At 37.8% G+C, this 20,455-nt stretch overlaps 1 protein-coding gene across 1 annotated transcript in view; it reads right to left on the reverse strand.

Annotated features, from left to right (window-relative positions):
- Positions 1–5,196: 5,196 nt before the first annotated feature.
- FRK (fyn related Src family tyrosine kinase) overlaps positions 5,197–20,455 on the reverse strand; it is a gene marked incomplete at its 3' end in the record, with an annotated part of 47,813 nt that continues 32,554 nt past the window's right edge. The window contains exons 5-8 of the mRNA XM_079298920.1: positions 14,978–15,136; positions 9,723–9,908; positions 7,429–7,590; positions 5,197–5,537 (exon numbers count right to left, since the gene is read on the reverse strand). Coding sequence (XP_079155046.1) covers positions 5,197–5,537; positions 7,429–7,590; positions 9,723–9,908; positions 14,978–15,136 — 848 coding nt within the window. The remainder of the gene's footprint in view (positions 5,538–7,428; positions 7,591–9,722; positions 9,909–14,977; positions 15,137–20,455) is intronic.

The following is a 20,455-nucleotide window of genomic DNA, read 5'->3' on the forward strand; positions in this document are numbered from 1 at the left end:
AGAAATAATCTTTAAGGCTTAACTTTTTCTTTTTTTCACTTTAGGAAAAGAGCAGAAGAAGCCTCTTTATCTCTCAACATAACTAAAGAGTCTTTTTACACCGTGGCAATTCTAATCTTCCTGTAATTATATTGGTAAATAAATGGGGGCAGGAGAAAGAAACCATGACGTTGCATCTGTCTTCTCTGTATCTGCTTAATTTTGGAGAATTTATTTTGTTGGAAACAGTGGTGGCATCCAAGCTACAAGTTCTATCTCTGTTTTCAATTCTAGCAATGCTGAGATCCAGAACTTGGCTAAAATTCATTTCTGAGCTACTGAATACTTCAAACATATATTTTAATTTTCACTATACCAAACTAAGGCCAGACTGAATTCTTCAGCCCAATATTGCTGTGAAGATTAAAATGCCCAAGTACTTTTCAGTGATTTCCCCAGCTTGCTCATACACACCATTGATTTTTTTTCTTTTGCATTAGCCTTTCCAGAGAAGCCTGAGACTAAAACAAAATAAATTACATGGACCTGCTAATAGTAAGTATGAATAGAATAAAGTCTTTTTTCATAGACCACAGTTCAAGCATAGACAGCTCTTCTGAGCAAACTTTTGAAGCAGTGGCTGAGGCACACGCTGGCCCAGATCTTGTTGGAACAGAATGAAAGCCACACAACTTTCCATAAAAATATGCCACTCACTTATATCCCTCTGAGCACAGTGGAGCAGCCCCTACCTCCAGCTGTTTTTATTTGCTCTAAGATCCATACACTAAGAGTAGCTGACCCGTCACAATGGCTGGGTGGCACTGAATGGATGTGTTGCTACAGCAATTTTTAAAGTCAATTAACAGAAGCATGTAGGAGAGAGAGCAGGAGGAGCAATCACTTGAATAAGTCATAAGCTCCATTTCTATGTGCTGATAATTCATTGAGTCTGAACCAGCACAAAATAATGCACTCAACTGGTTCAGTTTCTTGTTTGCTGTAAGTTACAAAATACACAAAGAAGATTTCTGCTCAGAGTCAAGTAATTTGGAGAGTATGGGATACAATGGACAGTAAAAGACATGTATGAGATTCAGAAGGTTGCCTGTTACCCTATCATGTTTAATACCCCTACATACTTTCTTGAGTGTAGATTAAATGAGAAATGTTCTCCAATAGAAGTGAAAAAATAAACACCAGGGACTCTCTAATACTTACTTCTCAATTGTGTTGTTCCATAATTTTCTGGGGAACGGAGAGGTTAAAAAAAATAGAGGCTTTTTCTTTATGGCTGGACATTTTTAAGTTATCATTTGTAAAACCACATAAAATGATTTAGTTGTCAAAGAATAACTGAATTACATAAATAAAACATTGCATAAAAGACATCTCAGTGCAATTTATGTGAAGCGAATTTCACAAGGACCAGTCTATTGTAGAAAATTCAACTTATCTCTTCCTGATTCTTTCATTCTATCTAAACATAGAAATTTATGTCAGTTCAAAAAAATCTATTACTGTTTCTCATAACTGAATCCATTATTTTCCCTCCATGATCCATCAGGTAAAAACAAGTGCAATAGACAGTTCTAGCAGAGCCTTGAACATAAAAGGCCTCAAGAATAGAATGAGATCTGTTAAACCTATCTTGCTGTGCACTATAACTGGAAATGATAACCTTGAGGTTTAATTTAAAACAAGTCATAGAAAAGACTCCTGACTGTAATTGTTATCTGCCACATAAATAAAATTATTATAAAATGGAAATGGGTTTGAAAAGGTACAGTTTTGCTTGCTGCATTGCCTGTAAGCAAATTGAACTCTGTGAAGGTTTATCACTCTTTGCCACCTTCCTCCTCCAGTCTTTCTTAATAATGGATCCATTTGACAGCAAAAATATGGAAAGAAACAGCTGAAAATAAATTATCAATTTTCCATATTCCTTTTTATTTCCAGAGCTTTACTGGGTCTGTTGCATTTAGTGATTTTTGTCTCCTTTGTTCTCTTGCTAGCCCAAGGAAAAATAAAAATCAAAAATTAGACCTCATATTAGAGTGGCAGCATTTCCCTTGTATGGCAGCAGTTTCCAGACAGGCAAAATGAGGGAATGAGGGCAAGTGCAGGGATTTAAGCCAGAAAGAGGAACCAATGGATCTCAGATCAGCACCTCTGGTTTCTAAGCTTGGCTCCACTGGAATGTTCACAGTGGCAAAGGGACTCTACCAGGCACCAGATTTGGTGCAATTAGAGCAAGAGAAAAATGAACAATGTGCTTTCCTGTTTTTCCTTGATTTTCAATTTGCTATGAAAAGAAAGTGCACTGGTCTCAGGACACATAGCAGAGAGGTAGAAATGGAGCTCAGGCTCGGAAGACAAAGATTCACTGCACCTTTTCACCTACAGTACATTTTGGGAAGGCCAGACATGCACGGGCTGCCTCAAAGATGAACACAAAATTAATTTACTTGTAGTGCCTATAATAAGACACAGCAAAATGAACCTACCTTCTGCCTTTCAGACAGCACTGCAGGTCTCCCACCCTGGGCCAGCACATAGCAGGGACAGCTGGCAGACCCAAACTCCATTAAGCAGCTGGGGCTGTGCAAGCACGCAAGAGAAAGGCGAGATGGAGCGGCAGGATGCAACAGCAGGGAAAGGTGCCTGCCAGCAGCAGCCCAGTGTGCATCACCTGGGGGACATCACATGCAGGTGCCTGCTCCTCACACAGCTCAGCAGGCTGCAGCTCACTTGCTGCTTCCGCTCCTTTGAGCCCAAAGTGGCTCCTGAGGCCACACTTGGTAGAGGGAGCTTGAAACAGCTGATTGTAGTTTCAGCATGTGGGTTATTACACACCCTCCTCAGCAAAGGGTATCATCTCTGCCAGATTCCTTCACAGCAGCCAGCACAGAGAACCTTGACAAGGGTGCTTCAGAGGAGAAATGAAGTCAACTTAGCTGGACAAATAGACTTTTCTACTCTATAAATGTTGATTTAGGAATATATTCATTGGGCAGGTGGGACTTCTTCAGAATTACTGGTGTCACTTCACTGGAGTTCTGCAATATCCTGTTGACCTCCACCCGAAGGCAGAGGCCAGCACAAAGCAGCTTGGACCAGTTGGTGTAATTAGGAATTCTGAAAATTTTTCTATTTCCCTGCTGTCAATTCTTTTTTTTTTTTTTTTTTTTTTTTTTTTTTTTTTTTTAATTGGCAGCTTGTCTCCTGTGAAATGCACACATCTGTGCTGATGTTTTATCAGCAGTTTTGGGTTTTGGTTTTTTTTTTTTTTTCCAATGGGCAAATCCAACCTTTATTTGCAACATTCTTAATGTCATAAGTCTGAAAATCATGTTAGAAATACTGCTTGAACAGGAAGATCACAAGTTTGACGCAGAGATCTTTCCACATAACAGCATTTCTATTATTATTACATAAATCCACTCTGAGGGATTTGTTAACCTCATACTTTAATAGTGAAAACACAGCTCCTAGCCAGACAAAAGATGCATGGATTGATGGAAGCTTGATAATCATAAATAACATCTTGTTGAGGCCATGAACCAGAAGCTAGCACAAGTCTCAAAACAAGCATGGACAGAGGACAACAGGACAGCAGGAGACTTTGCCTGGATATCTCCCAGGTCCTTCCATGCCAATTCTTATCAGATGGGTTTGGCAAAGCCATTTAACCTCTTCTTCTTTCAGAGTGGATGATTACTTTCCAAAATAACATGGATGCTATGACAGCTAATTAATTATAGCTGTATTAGGCCTTACAAATTTAATTAGTATAAAGAGGGTTAGTAGAGAGAAACACTGCACAGAAAATTAAGTTGAACATAGAAACAGTGCTGGAAAGCCACTGTAGCGAGATAGAAGGAGAAGAAAAATGATAAATTAGGAAAGGCTTTTGAACAATGAGTGCTTTAGAGGTGAGTATGAAAGAAATAAGCAGCATGCTGCCTTCCAAAGGCAGAGGAGGAGGAAAGGAAATTAAAAATTAGAAGCAAGGCAAGCAAACAACATTAATAGATTTTAAATACAAAGTGAAGATAATCATATGGAAAATATGTAATAAAAAACATCCAGATCCAGTAATGGATCTTTCTGATATTAGAGGAAAGTGGTAGCACAATTGCATTGACCTCACACTACTAACACAACACAGCTCTTAATTCCTGAATTATGTTGTTAAATAATTAACTAATTAATCATAAGTAAATAATTAAAATTTGGTTGTGTGAGTCTCACAACTGAGAATATAAAATGGTCAGATCAAATCTTTGATACCAGATTTTAGCAGAACCAGTATTGTAGTTAGGGAAAGGGCAAAAAAATAATTGACATCTAGAGCAACATGGACTGCTAGAAGAAGCACCTGGGCTCCATTTCTCATGGAACAAAATAAAATGAATCATAATCTCCTGTATTAAAGTTGAATCTGAAGAAGGTAGAAGAAAGGTCTGCTAGTTACTCTGCAAAATACCTAGACCTGCCCTGTTGAAGTGGGTTTGTGATTTGAGGAAGCAGGATTGAAAAGCTGTCACTCTAAAACACTGAGATAGACTCGAGTTCATGTTAAAATATATTTTCCTCCAGTATCCCTAAAATTAAGAACCATAAAATAAACCCTTACAGTTCAATGGACAATAACTCAATGGACAAGAACTCATAGATATTTAACAATGTTAAGAACAAATAACTTCAGGAACCTAATAATAATTTTGTTTATTCTTGTAAAAGAAGTACAGTAGACAAAATATAAAAAAATCAGCCTATGCATCCAAAATAATAAACAATTCCTTTCCTCCCATGAATATCTGTTTATTTTCAGATATAGCAAAAGATCATGTGCTTCAGTTCTAAGCAAGGCAATTAATTTGGATTCTGCCAAATCAGAGCCATCACAGTTACAGGATTCCTTCTATTATTTTTATCATTAAAGGACTCTGGGAGCACAGATCCTGCTGTGTAGAGCCATCACATTCCTTCACAAGAACAAACTGGTAGGAAGGAAAAATCTAAAAGTAAATAATTATTCCAATAAAGAAATCACAAAAAGCTACAATAGTTACTTAGCTAGACTCATTTAATTTGTTTGTTCTTGCATTGCATCATTTTAAAATAAATAGGAGACTCTTTCTTTTTTTGAAACATCCATCCTCCATCCACTTGATGCTTTGTCTTGCAAAACACTTGCCAGCGGCAAAAACTTTAAGAGTCATTGAGGATCACAGGAGCGGATGAAGTGTACCAGGGTTCTTCAGCTGGGGTCAGGCTGACTCCACAGCCTCCATTAGCCATGTTGGCTAGGACATGCCCTTTAGGAGCATCCTGAGGGTCCATGTCCCAAGGCCTGGGCCTTAGCAATTGCATGGAGATGGATGTCATGGTACTGTCCAGCTGCTCGCTGAGCGCCTCGAAGGTGGGTCGCGCATCGGCCTCGGCGCTCCAGCACTGCAGCATCATCTCGTAGAGTGGCCCTGGGCACCCCTCCGGCTGGGGAAGTCTGTACCCATTTTCCAGCAGCTGGATCACCTGGTATCCTGGCATTCCTGCAGGACAAAATGGGTCCATCAGGCTACTCAGGATCTGCCTACTGATGCAATGTGTTCCTCTCTCTTCAGCACAGAATCACCATAGAATGGTTTGGGTGTTGGAAAGGACCTTCAAGATCACTGAATTCAAAACCCCTGCTATGAGCAGGAACACCTTCCACTGGACCAGGTTGCTCAAAGCCCCTTCCAGCCTGCCCTTGAACAATTCCAGGGACAGGGCCTCATCTCTTACTGTTTACCAGCAATTAAAAACGACCTCTGACATTTCCCAACCACCTCATCCTGACTGTGCCAGCTGCAAGGCATCCCAAATAGGTTTTTCTGGGTGTGAAGCTTTTCCCCCACCATTTGGGTTTGTCAAAACTTTTCTGATATCTATTTAGCTTAAATAGTTCCTAAACACCTCTAGTCTCATTGGCTACAAAATCTCCTAAGAAAACCTGACCTGCTGCTGAATTTTCCTCACATTTAGAAACTTTTTCCTAAAGTCAGCACTAGGTTTCCTCAAGAGCAGCTTGGACAGTGGTATCTTACTTGCTCTATCACCACCAGTCATGGAGAGGAAACCATTCCCCTATCTTTGCTATACTTTTATACACTAAGACTGTTGTCCTGTACCCTTCCAATTTTTTACTCTTTAAATTAAATCTTGTATTGTGTTAACTTCTTTTCCCTAGATCTATGAATGGTGTTTCCTCTGCACATTATCCACTGTCACCACAAATCAACACAACCTCTTCTAACTGATTACTGAGAACAAACCCCTGAAAGTAATGCCAAGTAAGCAAATAGCCATGGCAAAATGGCATTTTCTACTTTCAAGATACAGACAAAGTATGCTTTTAAAAAGGGACAATACTGAATGGATTTTCAGATAATATCCAGAGCTATGGTGTTACTTATTTTTTATACTAAAATTATTTATTTAAGTGCATGTGTGTACATATGCACTCACCTATAGTTTATATAAGACTTCAGGACATTTTGGTTTTGCTTTTTTTTCCTTCAGAACAATTTCGCAGGAGGTGAGGATGGAATCAAAAAGCAAAATCAATTTTTCCTTTTACAGAAAATATCAGTTTGGGACACTGTGAAATGTAGTTTATGGTGAATGCACCACCCCTCAGGCCTGTACAGATACAACATAAGATTTTTTTCTTTACTCCTTCCCTTGTGTTCTACTCACCAGCACAAAATGAGTCACAGTCAATCACCTCACTGATATCTCATGTTATTAGAGCCACAGATCCTTGAGCATTTCTCACAGTACTAGAAATAGTAGCTGCACTCAGACTACTGTATCTACTTTTGAGGTTGGTGACATTTTATATTTTAATTATTTAATTCTTGTAATCTTTTCCTTTATGAAGGCTTTTCACTGCAATGATCAAATATGAGGGAAGGGGGTAAAACCACCCTGATTTATTTTTCAGACACCTTCTTCCTTAAGTGCTTGTGCAGAATTTCATACATAATCTATTCTTCCATATGACATACTAAAAAAAAAATATTAAAAGGAAAGGTTGGGGAATAAAAGAAAAATACTTCCTTTATTTATTCCCTTTCTTCACATTCCAAGAATTGGCATTTTTGATCTGATGATGGAGAAAAATAGCCAGCTGGCTTAGGTGCCTGGCAGTGCAGGTTGATTTCAGCAGGAGGAAGCTTGAGTGTGTGCTAACCACAGCCTTTGCAAAGCTGCCAGGGGGGCCTGGGGAAACCAAAAGGTCTGACTCACTAAATGGACCTCATCTGAACAATCTTCTTCCTCTCTTTAAACTTTTAACCCTTTAACATACCCGTAGTACAGGCATTCAACCTTTTTTTTTGTGTCATTCTGAAATCAAGAAAAAAGTTAGACATCATTCTTTAGGTAAAAAGTACTTACCCTGATAAGGCATCTGCCCATAGGTGACTATTTCAAACAGAAGAATCCCAAATGACCAGACATCTGATTTAATGCTGAATCTCTTGGAGAGGATTGCCTCCGGGGCTGTCCATTTCACTGGGAGTTTTGTTTCAGCCCTAGCTTCATATACTTCTTCATTTTCTACCTATCACGGGTAAAACAAAGCAAGCCTAGTTTCAGATCTGCTTCAGGGAAGCACTTAAGCATCTCACCAAACTCAGCATGTGCTTAATCTGATAATCTTTTAACCAAATTCTTGTTTTTTATGTAAGTACCCATTTTCTGAAGTCTATCTATCACTAGAATCAGTTTTGCAGTTGAAAAATGTTGAGGCTTCATCGGAGGCTTTTCTATAGCATTTATTATTTCAAGCAAGTACATAGCATGGGAGTGGCTCCTGATTAATTATGACTTACTACTGTGAATTCTGAATCTGGCATGCAAAATTTCAAAAGTCTGTCAGGAGTGGCAGTGTAAGCATCCTGCTGACACTAGAGACCAAATGTCTCCACGTCTGGTCTACAGGAAAGAGAGAATGCAAGAGCAAGAGCTAATGAATTTTGGAAGCTTTCTTCTGTGATTTATTGTGGTGTTGAAGGGCCATTGGCTGATAGCAGTCATTTAAGCAGGTTTTTGGGGAGGAAAGAATAAACTCTGACTGATTCAAATTAACATATTAGTTTCCAGTGAGCTAATTAATGTAAAGTGTAAGTGAAAGACACAAAGAATCTGTTCAGTTGCAAATTTGTAGAATCATGTCCTTAAAGGTTTATTGCACAGACATCTTAATTTTGTGAACATTTCTTCTCTCTTTAATGCCTACATGTAATGTAGTGTACATAAGTCACATCTAAGCCTTGGTCAAGTTTTTCACATGCAAATCCAGACATACATGTACCAGATTTTGCTTTTTTGATTGTTTAAATACAGAATTTATGTTTCCCAGATGCAATGCTCAATAGTTTTGAAAATACTGGTAGTTATTGATTTGTATCTCTGTAGTCTTACATGTTGGCATCTTGACCATAACATATCTTTAGAGACAAGAAATTGTTTTATTGCACTAAATAACACATGTAAAAATAGAGATTTCATTTCTCACACTTAATTCTTTGTATATGACCATGTTAGTGTTTTGGCTTAGGAGGCAAAATATTCCTAAGATAGTCTGCCCAAATAATTCTGTGACTGAGTATTTAAGTAAAGTTCAGTTTTAACAAAATGCCAATGGCTGTAAATTATTACCTTTCCTAGTGAGGACAGAAGACAAATATCCATTATGAACAATGTTCAATTAAAAGCATGTATATTTTATATCAAAGAACTTGTAATATGAACTTATACATATTTAGAAGAATCAAAATTCAATTAAAAGAATTTTCAAACTCCCTTGATGCCTTTGTTAAATCATTATTCTGTACTTCAGTATGCAATAAAGCCAATTCTGTTATGAACTTCAATTTCTGCTGCTTGAATGGAAAAACTAAATGAGAAGCATAAGACTTTTTGTCTGTTTTTCCTTCTCAGTGCAAGAACATAAATAAATAATAAAATCCAAACAAACACAGACTCAGAAAATATGGATTTCATATTGAAATCCATAAAATATGGCAAAATAAATCTTTCCAGATTTTCAGAGGTAAGAAATCTCATTTTTAAACCACAGCTCTTTCATAGGGAGACTTTGGTCAGTGATCCTTGACATTCTCTGCCTTCAAGCACTAGAGAAAAAAACAAAATGGTGCAGTGGCAAAGAATTTGCAACTGCAACAGATTTAAAGCTTACTTTATGAACTTTTCTCTTAGCTAGGGAGAGAAATGATTATGATTTACTACTACTTTTATGATTACTACCTGTGATCACAAGTATCATGGAGGCAGTGGGGAAGTGAACAAGGAGAGAATATATGTCAATACATTTTTGTATGCCTTCCCTTATTGGCCCAGGTGTATAATCTTTCCATCATTCCTCTCCATGTTTCAGACACTAAAGCTTGTCCAGCAAAGGGTATTGATTGCCAGGATTCTTCCTGGGTGGCTGAGTGGGAAGCAGACACCAGGATTCTTCAGACTGACACAAAGGCACAGGGCGACTTCTAAACTTGCAAGGGATAATGCAGGTAGAAGACACAATATGTGAATATGTCATAGATCCTTTCCTTCCTGGGCTTGCCTTTGTCTGAATCCATCAATTCAGGGCTACAATTCGTTCTTTCACCTCTTTCACCTTGCTCTCCAGAGTTAAAAACAGGGACAATTAACTCACTCACAACCTACCTTAAAAACTCTTGCAAGTCCAAAGTCTGCCACTTTGTAAACATTGTGTTCACCAACAAGAACATTCCTGGCAGCCAGATCCCGATGGATATAGTTCTGAGATTCAAGATACGCCATCCCAGAAGCCACCTGAGCAGCCATGTCTACCTGATGTGTCAGGGAGATTTTAGAGCCTCCGTCTTCTGTTTAAAAAGGAGATGACAAGAGCAACATAAGAACAAGAACATGATGCTGATTTCAGACATAAATAACTTAAAATCTGACTGGTTCAAAAAGCCAACACAGAGAAACCAGACCATGCAATACAATGAAGTAACAGCAAAATGACAGGGATTAGTGAACGACATTATTTATTTCCCAATAACTGAGTAACAATGCTTGTTCCATCTTCTCTAAAAGAGTGGATACTAAATGCAGGAGTTAATCTTGGCCAGGAAAGAGCTTCTGACACAGTCCAAAGAGAAAATCATTTATCTACTGATAGTAACATAATATGCACCTTTCTGACAGGTTCATAAAACTGTTCCAAACTGTGAATAAGATGTGAGTACCCAGTGGCTGTAGCTAGAGCTGACTAAAGATGGAAAAGGACAGAATTATCCTTATTGCCTGTTCTATGATGATTCTGACTAGGAAAAAAGCCCATCTGCTGTCAAGTATAACTCATTTTCACTTTCCAGTCCACTTGACTGCTTCATGCTGTTATCTCTGGTGTCACTACTCAATGGTAGGATTCCTTGAGATGCTTTCAAGCTATCCTGCTTCTCCAGTAGAACTTTTTGAAGCAATGTGCATGTCATTCTCACCACACTAAGATAAGCAAATTCCAGAAATTAAGATTTAGCAATCAAAGCAATCAAACAATGCAGTAGAAGAACTTTGAGTTGAGCAACTTGCCTCCACAAATGAAGGAAACTCCTAGGCCACTAAAAACTGCAGCTAAAACTGTAAGACAATTAACAAAAAAAAAAAAAAAATCACTGGGGTATAACACATTAGAGTACAAATTCAGGGCCTTTGCAGCATTCTGGGGACAATCAGGCATTCTGAGTAACCAACTTCCTCAATGCAAAGAATTCAAACTAGGAGGTAATTGATGGTAAACCAAATCAGTGGACCATTCAAGGATCACTGTCACCCAATCCCAAATGCTGCAGCACTGAAACATGACTTTCTACCTCTGTAGCCTCTAACACACAAAGCTGTTTCAACTTTGTGTTTCAGAACCTTAATATCAAAAAGCTGAATACTTGCTGCTAGGCTTATTGGCAGTTCTTTGCCATTAGGTTGGTGACTCTTACTAACTGCCCCTGTGTTAGAGAAATAAAAATTTTGTAGCTGGCAGTCTTCTCTCATTTATTTTTAATAGATTTTCAGTGATAATGCATTAGTATTGTTTTAAGTAGCCTACTCCAGTTCTGGCATTTTATTTGATGTAACCTTGTGATTTCACCTTAAGAAGAGTGTGAAATGCCATTGTTTACTAATCTAATCTGCAATCACCAGGCTCTGAAATTCCTGGTCATCTGGATGCTTTGACATAATTAGGCAAAAATAAAATAAAAGAAGAAAAACAAAATTTTTCCTGCTGTATGTGTCTTAATCTATATCCTTTTTTAGGCTAAACTCATTGTCATGATAAACCAGCATTAAGATTATTTACTTCTATTGTTGACTCAGAATGTTTTTTCCTCTCCTACACATTTCATACTGCCTGGACTTTTAAAAGAAAGAGGGACAAAAATTGGACTGTGTGAAAATCCACTCAGTCCACAGAATAATAAGATTTTCTGTTCTGATAGCTGGCAGGCATCAACATTTATTATTCATGCTGCTAGACAAAAATATAAACCCACAAATTATGCTTATGTTGTATTTAATCAAAAAATAACTAAATGTTTTCAAGCACCTTGCATTAGTACTTGGATTTTGAAAGTTAGCCTATGTCAGTCAGCCTTAAATATTCCCTTTCACATGACTTAATCTGCACGTGTTGTGAGCTACCTGGTGAGAGCAGACAAGGATACCAACAAAGCTGAGCACAGCTTTGTCACTGGTCAGCTGATGTTCCAGGACAGCCTGATTTAAACTTGCTTCAAGAGGCAAAATAAGGCAATGCCTCAGGAAAAAGGGGTGACTCATCAGCCTCGTATTTAATGAGCTACTTCAGTGCCAAATGGGAGTTAGAACTGCTGAACCCTCCCTGTTTTATTTCCTGCAGGACACTCAGGAGCACCATGCTAAAGGGCAAAGGTGAGATCCACATCTTACACTAGAGTAGCAGCTAAAAGATCACTTCTATCATTAGGGCCTGTTTGGAATATCAGACTGGGCTGACCTACTGCCTTTAGCCTGGGCTGAGGGAGGGGAAGAAGCCACTCTTGCCCTGGCTGCTGCAGTATTTCTTGGATGCTCTCTCTCTGCCAGCTGGCTCTGCACTGCAGCTGTTCTGGAGTCTAAAGAAGGGAAAGCTTTAATGAGAAGCCACAGCTCACCCAGAGCTACAACTTGTGTACAAAGACAGAGGATGAAATTACAGGTATCTTTGGGATCTGAAGTGTAAATAATCTATGTCTGTCTCCTAAAGATTTCTGACTACACCTCCAAAACTCCAGGTTGGGCCAGACAGGACCTCACCACCCTCATAGTGAAGAATTTCTAAGAATTACCTGATGATAAGCCACCATCTTTCAGATTAAAGCCATTCCCCCTTGTCCTGTCACTATCTGGCCTTGTAAAAGGTCCCTCTCCAGCTCTATTGTAGGCTCCCTTTAGGTACTGGAAGGCTGCTCTAAGTATATTTATAGATAGCTAGACAGATAGATAGATAGATAGATAGATAGATAGATAGATAGATAGATAGATAGATAGACAGACAGACAGATAGATAGATAGATAGATAGATAGATAGATAGATAGATAGACAGACAGACAGACAGACAGATAGATAGATAGATAGATAGATAGATAGATAATGTTAATATGACTTCCACACTCATAATCAGGCACTACTGCTCAATTTATAAAATCTTCTCTTGTATTATTCTTTAACTGATAAAGAAAATGCAGCACCTCCATGTCCTTTTTTACTAATATTTTTTGACAAAACCCTCAACCTCTTATGAAAAATTTATTAGAGAAAATATTAAAGAATTCTTGGGGTCTGCACCCTGTTCTAAGCAATCCATCACAACTGCTCATATAGAAAAGACAGGAAAATATTCTCATTGACAGATATCTGACAATAAAATAAGAGAAAAATAAATAAGCAGTACTTTCTCCAGTGAGGGCATTGCCTCCACAATAATTCACTGAATTTCAAGAATGCATACCTGCCAGAACAAGCCCCAGGTCCATCAGAATTCATAAAAGCACTCATACATTTATGACAATTTCATTCACTTCCAATAACAAAGAAAAGTTTTCAGGTGCATTTTTCTCATACAGCTCAATAACTCTGCATAGCAGTGTTCATCAAGAACTCTCCCAAAGTACATTTGAAGTGTGCACAGGGAATTCCCATGTCCATCATTATTAAGTAGCTGTCATTATAGGGAAATGTGAATAAAATTTTTAAAATTTAAAGCTGGAAAAGCATACCATACAGTTCTGGGAGGGGAATAGGAACAACGAATATCTCTGGACTTTCCTCTGCTCTAGTTTGCCCTATTTACCCATAGTGTACCCAGAGACAGAAGCCTTCTGGAAATATTTTCCTGTTTCCTGCAGAGGCTGAATCTCAAGAAAACTTATCAGGAGCTGTTGCACTCCAGCTGATATAAATCACTTCCAGTCACAAAGCTTCAAATACAAGCTTGAAATATTTTTCCTTATTAGTCTCACTAACAGCAATGACTTTTCTCTGACCACAATACCCATCAAAACACTTGGATCTCTACCTTCACCTCTTAGTTCTGTGCACCTCCCTGTGCATTGGCCATCAGACAAGGAGGGATACTCCTAGGCTGGGTTTCAACTGAACATTTTTATGGATATCTTGATGGCTGCCTGGAAACCAACTGACTTCCCACAGCCTCTGATGAAGAGCTACAGAAGTGAGCAAGGAGCAGGGTGCTGTGCATATGCTGGGAACTGATCCATGCACAGGCTGCAGCACTGATGTGCTCTGGACACGTTTCCTCTATGCACACTAACAGGCCAATTTTCACCTCTGCAATAGCTGTGACTCATTCTGGCTTTCTCAGAGCTATTTCTCCAGCGTAATAAATGTTTCCATGTACAGCAATCATTTTCTGATGTGCCAGGCTCTTTCAATCAGATAAACTGCAATCTGCACACAAAGGCACCAAAGATGAGAATTTAAAGAAAATTTGTGCCTTGCTACCTCTAGCCAGCAAATGCCTACAAAACTGTGGATGATCTGGCCCAAGGTCATGGCAGACCCACTCTGGGCAGTTCCTGGTAGGGCTCTCTCCATGTCAAAGTTTTCTTTAGCTGTAATTGTGGGTAGACAGACCCTCATTTAAAAATGGTTCTGCAGAGAAGATGGGGGAATGTGTCATGGTAAGTGCTGCCTGTGGTATTGCACAGGACTTGGTTTTATGGGCTGGAAACAGAAGAAATTCAGCCTGACAACCGTGGCAAACATTTTGTCTTCAAGAAATCATTACAGCTTTAAAGACATTTAGCATCTCACAGACATCTGCTAAACTGAAAAATGGGTAACAACTCTAGAATCAAGCATTTCTCAACAACAGGAGTGAACTTAAAAGTGCAATCATTATGCTAGTCTGTTCCAGGCTGTACGATTTTATTTTTAATTATTATTTGCCTTCAAAAAAGCACTTTGAAGTGCTGCTGAGATAAAAGCCTTGATGAGATAGGCAAGAGACAAATTTGTAGTGGAAAGCTATCCCTGACTAGTAATAGTTTTCAAAGCTGGTAAGTACATTTTGTGGAAGTGCCTCTATTTCATCTCAAATACAATGACCTATCCTGGATACTTGTGTTTTTATTCCTTTGTGTATGTTCCCATCTAAGCATAGAACTGAATGAAAAAATATGGTCCATTATAAGGCAAGAATCAGACTGTGAATGTGATTCTTTCCTACTTCTCAAATATTTTGGCATGTCAAAAATTCATAAACCCTTCTTTCCACTTTTTTCACCCCCACACATGACAAATAATGCAGCTTTTATATTAAACCAGGGTATTGTGCTTCTATCTTTTATGTTAGTGTATTTACTAAACTGCAGCACCCTTAACATGAGTTTAGAGTAACTTGCTTACTTTTAAGGTATTCTAGAAGACTTCCATGTCTCATCAGCTCAGTAATAATATAAATTGGGTCCTCTAAAGTGCAGACAGCATAAAGCTGTATAAGCTTTGGATGTCTCAAGTTCTTCATCATTTGTGCTTCCCTCAGAAAGTCATTTCGATCCATTGAACCTGAAACAACAGCATATAACAAAACATAAGCTAAGGTTATTAAAGGGCTTTCTACTAGCCTGGCAATCTTAAGGGAGTAACTGATACTGTTTTCTGTCTTTGAAAGTACATTAGCATCTCAAATCTTCACAGTTCCCACAGAAAACAGACAGTGCAGCTGAAACAAACAGTTAATGAGTGAAACATGCCAGTTGCGTAGGGACAGAGAACATATGTGTCCCAGCCCCCAGAAATATAAAGCCTAAAATCAACCACCCTCAGGCCGCCCCCAAACAGGAAAAAAAAATGTGAGGCTAGAATATTAAGGGATACATTTTAGACAAAAACCAGGTTAACAAAAGGACCAGAAACTGAGGTGAGAGTGTCTAGCTAATGAATATAAAATTTCTGAGAGAAAACTAGTGTTGCAATAACAATCTGTTGCACTATATTTTCAGCTTCACCAATCAAAGCCTGAAAGCACTGGAAATCAGTTTAGCATATGCAGAGAAGATGTGTGCATTTTATATATACAGAAACAAATAGCTATTTATAATGATCATGCAATGGCAACCTTATCAGAAATACCAATGTATGCACAGATGTAACATTAATTTTACAATCCTTTAAATACCAAGTGTCTTAACAGCAAATGATGCCAACTTTTTAAGTGTTACATAAGATCATAACATCTCTAGTTCTATTCATATACATAGGGAACCAATGCAGAAACTATGTCAAAGAAGCAACCAGAAATGGCACAGGAAGCTAAAGTCATGCAAATGTAGGATTAAAGCTCATATGTCCTGAACAGGGGATTGATAAGGAAAACATGCACAAATAAAGAAGCAAAGCTTTCTAGATCAATGATCCAGTAGTGATCAGATATTGTCAGATGTTTGAGGAAGTTGGTGAATAATCTCCTTCAAAACACTTGTACAAACAAATGGGAAACTATTCAACTACTGACATGTCTCCTTCCTCCCAAATGAAGAAAATATCACAGTTAAGATTAGAGAGTAAAATATCTAGTTATCCAAGTTATTCTGCTTTATGTCATGTTTCAAAACAAACTCCTCTTACTCAGTAAGCAGACTAAGTAATTTGAGAAGCCAAGAGTCTTTATGAGGTTTTTTTTTTTTTTAATATTAGGTAATCTATAAGGCTCCTTTGGGAGTTTGACTCTGTTCCAAACATGGATTTTTAAATTAAGTTAAATTCTTGGAGGATGTTAAATGGCTCAGCAATAAAATTCCAACAGAAAATCTGTTCTACAATAAGGATTATAAAATCAACCTGCTCACCCAATACCTACCTTAAATGCCGCCTCCTGAAAAATGCCCCAGCCTATTTCCCAAAACATAGTAATGATGTGTGATTTCATATTCTCACATCAATACAAGAGGAATGATGCAGAAATGCTCCTAACATAGACTTTATGAAAAAAGAGCCTCTTGACGTTGCTACTTGGGAGAGCAAAGATTACATTGCAAGGAACTTCCATTTCCTCACACTTCCCCTGGCAATCCCACATTGCCCAATTTGATAAGACTCTATAGGATGGCATAAGGAGGAATGCTCACAGTTTATGGATTTCTATGCCATCAATAAATGGCAGCCAATAATACATATCCTTAACAGGTACAAGCTATACACATTTTCTTTAGTCACTCTCAGAGGAAAGTGGGGGCCTACACAAAGAGTAAATGACACCTGGTCTGAGTAAAGCAAAGATTATGACAGAGAGATAACCCAAAATATATTTCATGCTTATTTTTCTTGTTTAGAACAACAGAATCTTTATAGATTTACTCGAACTTTGCCCAATTCTAGATTTTTTTTTTAATTAAACTCTAGGGTTGTCTTTTTAAGTTTTAGACTCACTTTGATATTGATTTAAAATTCTGCCCCATTTGTTTACTTGTTTCAAAATATGTGTATTGTCATAAAAACGAAGCTAAAATCTAGAAGCTTCATGGTGTGAAGCATTCTGCCTCCAAAAGCAAATGCCTCACCATGACTAATGATTTAGTATCAGTGCCAAAATTTGACAAGTTGATCCTAAAAAGGATAAACCACTCGCTCTCTTAGGGTCTACCAAATCATGGACCCTCTATGGATCATTATACAAGATTTCTTCACACCATAGAATTTGACAGTCTGATTTGTTCCCACCATCTAAGTTTGCCTACAAGGAATTTCTCAGTTTAATCATGCTATAAACTTCTTCCAACAAACTGAAACTGGTAAACATGTATGACAACTTCCAATAAATTGATCAAGAAGGAAGTATTCCATTAACTGAATAGCTGCAAATCCTTTTCTACACTGTAAAAGCAAATAACAGTGACAATAATGATAACCAACCAGAAAAAAATCAGTAAGTATTTCTTGCATATTTTAAAGAGCATATGTAACCTTCAGTTTTACTTAGTTTGTATCTTTAAATAGTACAAGTAGCAGACAGCACCCCAACCCCCCACAGCCTTGTAGATCTTATATTGTACTTAATAAAATTGGATGCTAACTGAAAAAAATTTAAAAGTGTATTTATGACTGTTCTGCCTAAGATTAGGTTTCAGCAACTGAATAAGCAAATTAAAAACTGCCTCTAAAAGCAATCAAACACGCTTGTTACAAATTAGTTGGATAAAGCCTATCACAATACTGGCAAAGAATTTACAGTAGATCCCTTTGAGGAAGGAAACACATGCCACATGGAGTTTCAAATAACTGAGGAGGGTTTAGCTTGTAGTTGAATATGTGTGTTTATAATGAAATATGCATTTCATCTGTAAGTGGAAAACACAGAATAAAGAGCAGGTGGAAATAGAAACCACTTGGTCATTAAATGATTAGTTTACACAAGCCTTTATTGAGACAAGTAGAGGCTTCTTTTGTGTAAGATACCAGTTTGGGAGTAGATTTATCAGGACATGAAAAAATACAGTCTTGATAATCTATTTTTTTGAGTGAGAGATGTTTTTCTAAATTTCAAAGTCATTCCTAAGAACAAAATGTTGGAATCTCTTTCTTTGAGCTGTTCTATGTTGTGCTGCTTTAGCAGAAATCACCTCTAACTTATCTTAGAACAGATATACCAGTTCTGAATAACTTCTCTTTGAAAATATTCTGTTACAGATCTGAAGAAATTTCATATTCTAAGATAAACACTGATAATCTGGAAATGAGTTGGAGAGGAAGGCCAGTTATTTTCCAGATTCCACTAAATGTAAATGGCTCTAAAATATTTAATAAACCCATCACAAGACCCTTTGCTTGCAACTTTTCAATAAACTTTCCCAAATTGCTTCAAAGTACCCTTGTACTTCAGAGGAATTGAGTCCTCTAAGTAAAGTTTATAGAAAGTTAATTTATGTGGAGACTGCATTAAACATATAACTATGATCTTCTGAATAAGTTTATGAGTAATAAAGAAATAACTTAGAAACTAAATATATGGCAACACAAGAAACTAAAATAGCCTATTCACATTAACAAATGAATAATATATGTTTTTGGATATTCTCAAGCAGCTTTGTCACCACACAGAAGTAAACTTATAAGTCAGTGCAAGGCCACATACTGAATTAAATGGAATAAAAATTTTTCTTTTTCTTGGGGAAATTGGGGTACTTCCCTGAATGCAAAGCTTTTTACACTGCATATATATTAAAGAGATGAAAAATTAAAGAACTGAACATATTATTAAAAACTCCACTGACAGTGCCAACCCAGACAATATACTGGAAAATCCTCCTGGAAGAAAAAAGTCATGCTTGGACAGTTTCCATGCAGAGAGAAGGTTGGGAGATACTCTACACCGTGATAATGACAAATGTATCCGTCAGCTTCAACAGGCATAAGGAACTTTATCAGATACAATTAATTGGTGATGATAGATGTCTGCTTCACATGCTGGCAGCTGGAGAAGCAAGCTAGCCCAGACAATAGCTTCTAGAAAATCCATCACACTCAACACAGGACAAAGTACAAACCCCTGATGCAATGATTTCCACTTAAATAGAAAAAAAACAGTGTCTCAATGAGGAAATAAAAACAGAAATGTGAAATGACATGTTCAGGGACCTGCATCAAGGCAGTGCTCTGCAGGGCCAAAACCAGAAATAGCAACTTCTGGTTTCTAGACGGTTTTCCTATCTGCTGATTCCTGCACCTCTTTGAAAACTGTGGGTCAACAGCTCAAAAGTCAAAGATGTTCCTTAAGGCAAATATGTCCTTATGTTTTGTTTTTTCATTCACACATTCATGGCTATAGTTGGGGCTGGTAAAATGCCACAGATGTCTCCAAAGCAGAGACAAGTGGACCGGTGAACAGATAAAAGAATTATTTGAACAAAAGCATTACATTACTACTGCTTTTTGTTTATAGTCACACTGAACAACAAATTGCAAAAGGAATTAAGAGAAATAATGTGCAAGACATTGACAATGATATTTAAGAGCAAAGAGTGGAATGATCTCAGGGAATTTCAGTTGTAATTATGCTGGAGGGACAAGGGGTGTGTGCAAATTGTCAACTTTGAGTTTGTGATTATGATGTTTTGCTTTTGGTGTGGAGAATTATTTTTCTTGATGTTAGTAAAGTTTATGAATGAGGAATATGCCACCCAAACTGGAGCAGTCTGCTCCTGAAGGACTGCATCCCATGGAAGAGAGCTCCACTGGAGCAGTTTGTGAAGTACTGCAGCCTGGAGGAGGAACTCAAGCTGGGGACAGTTGTGGAGGACTCTCCTGTGGGAGAGACTCCTTGTTGGAGCAGAGGAAGAATGTGAGGAGCTCTTCCTCTGAGGCAGAAGGAACATCAGAGACAATATGTGATGCACTAACCACAACTCTCATTCTCATGTCTAGCTGCCTCCTCCCACAGTGGAGGATTTTGGATTCCAGGAATCCAATTTTACAATCAATATAAAGAAATGTGCTCTAATAGCATGTTATTTTCCCATTGTAATGTGCATTTTCAATCTAGAGTCTGACATATGAGTGCATATATTTTCCTGCAAATTATTACAAAATCTTGTTCTATCTGAAAGGCCAGACACCTAAAAAGAGGAAAAGCATTGCTAGTATGCTGCACATGAATGTTTCTGAAAGAAACAGTTGTGAAATTTTGAGTTTGTATAAAATATTTCAAAAATTGGCTCTTGCTCACAATTGGAATGGAAACAGACTTCTGAATACCCTAATCACTCATGAGTCAAAAATCACACATTGGCATCAAGGGAGCCAATGACTTTGGGGAAAACCCATTACTGCCACTTTACCAGGAAAAGTTTATTTGGGAAATGAGAAGGATACTATCTAACAAACTGCATT

Source organism: Erithacus rubecula (genome assembly GCF_903797595.1).
Source record: "Erithacus rubecula genome assembly, chromosome: 2".
NCBI classification, from domain to species: Eukaryota; Metazoa; Chordata; class Aves; order Passeriformes; family Muscicapidae; genus Erithacus; species Erithacus rubecula.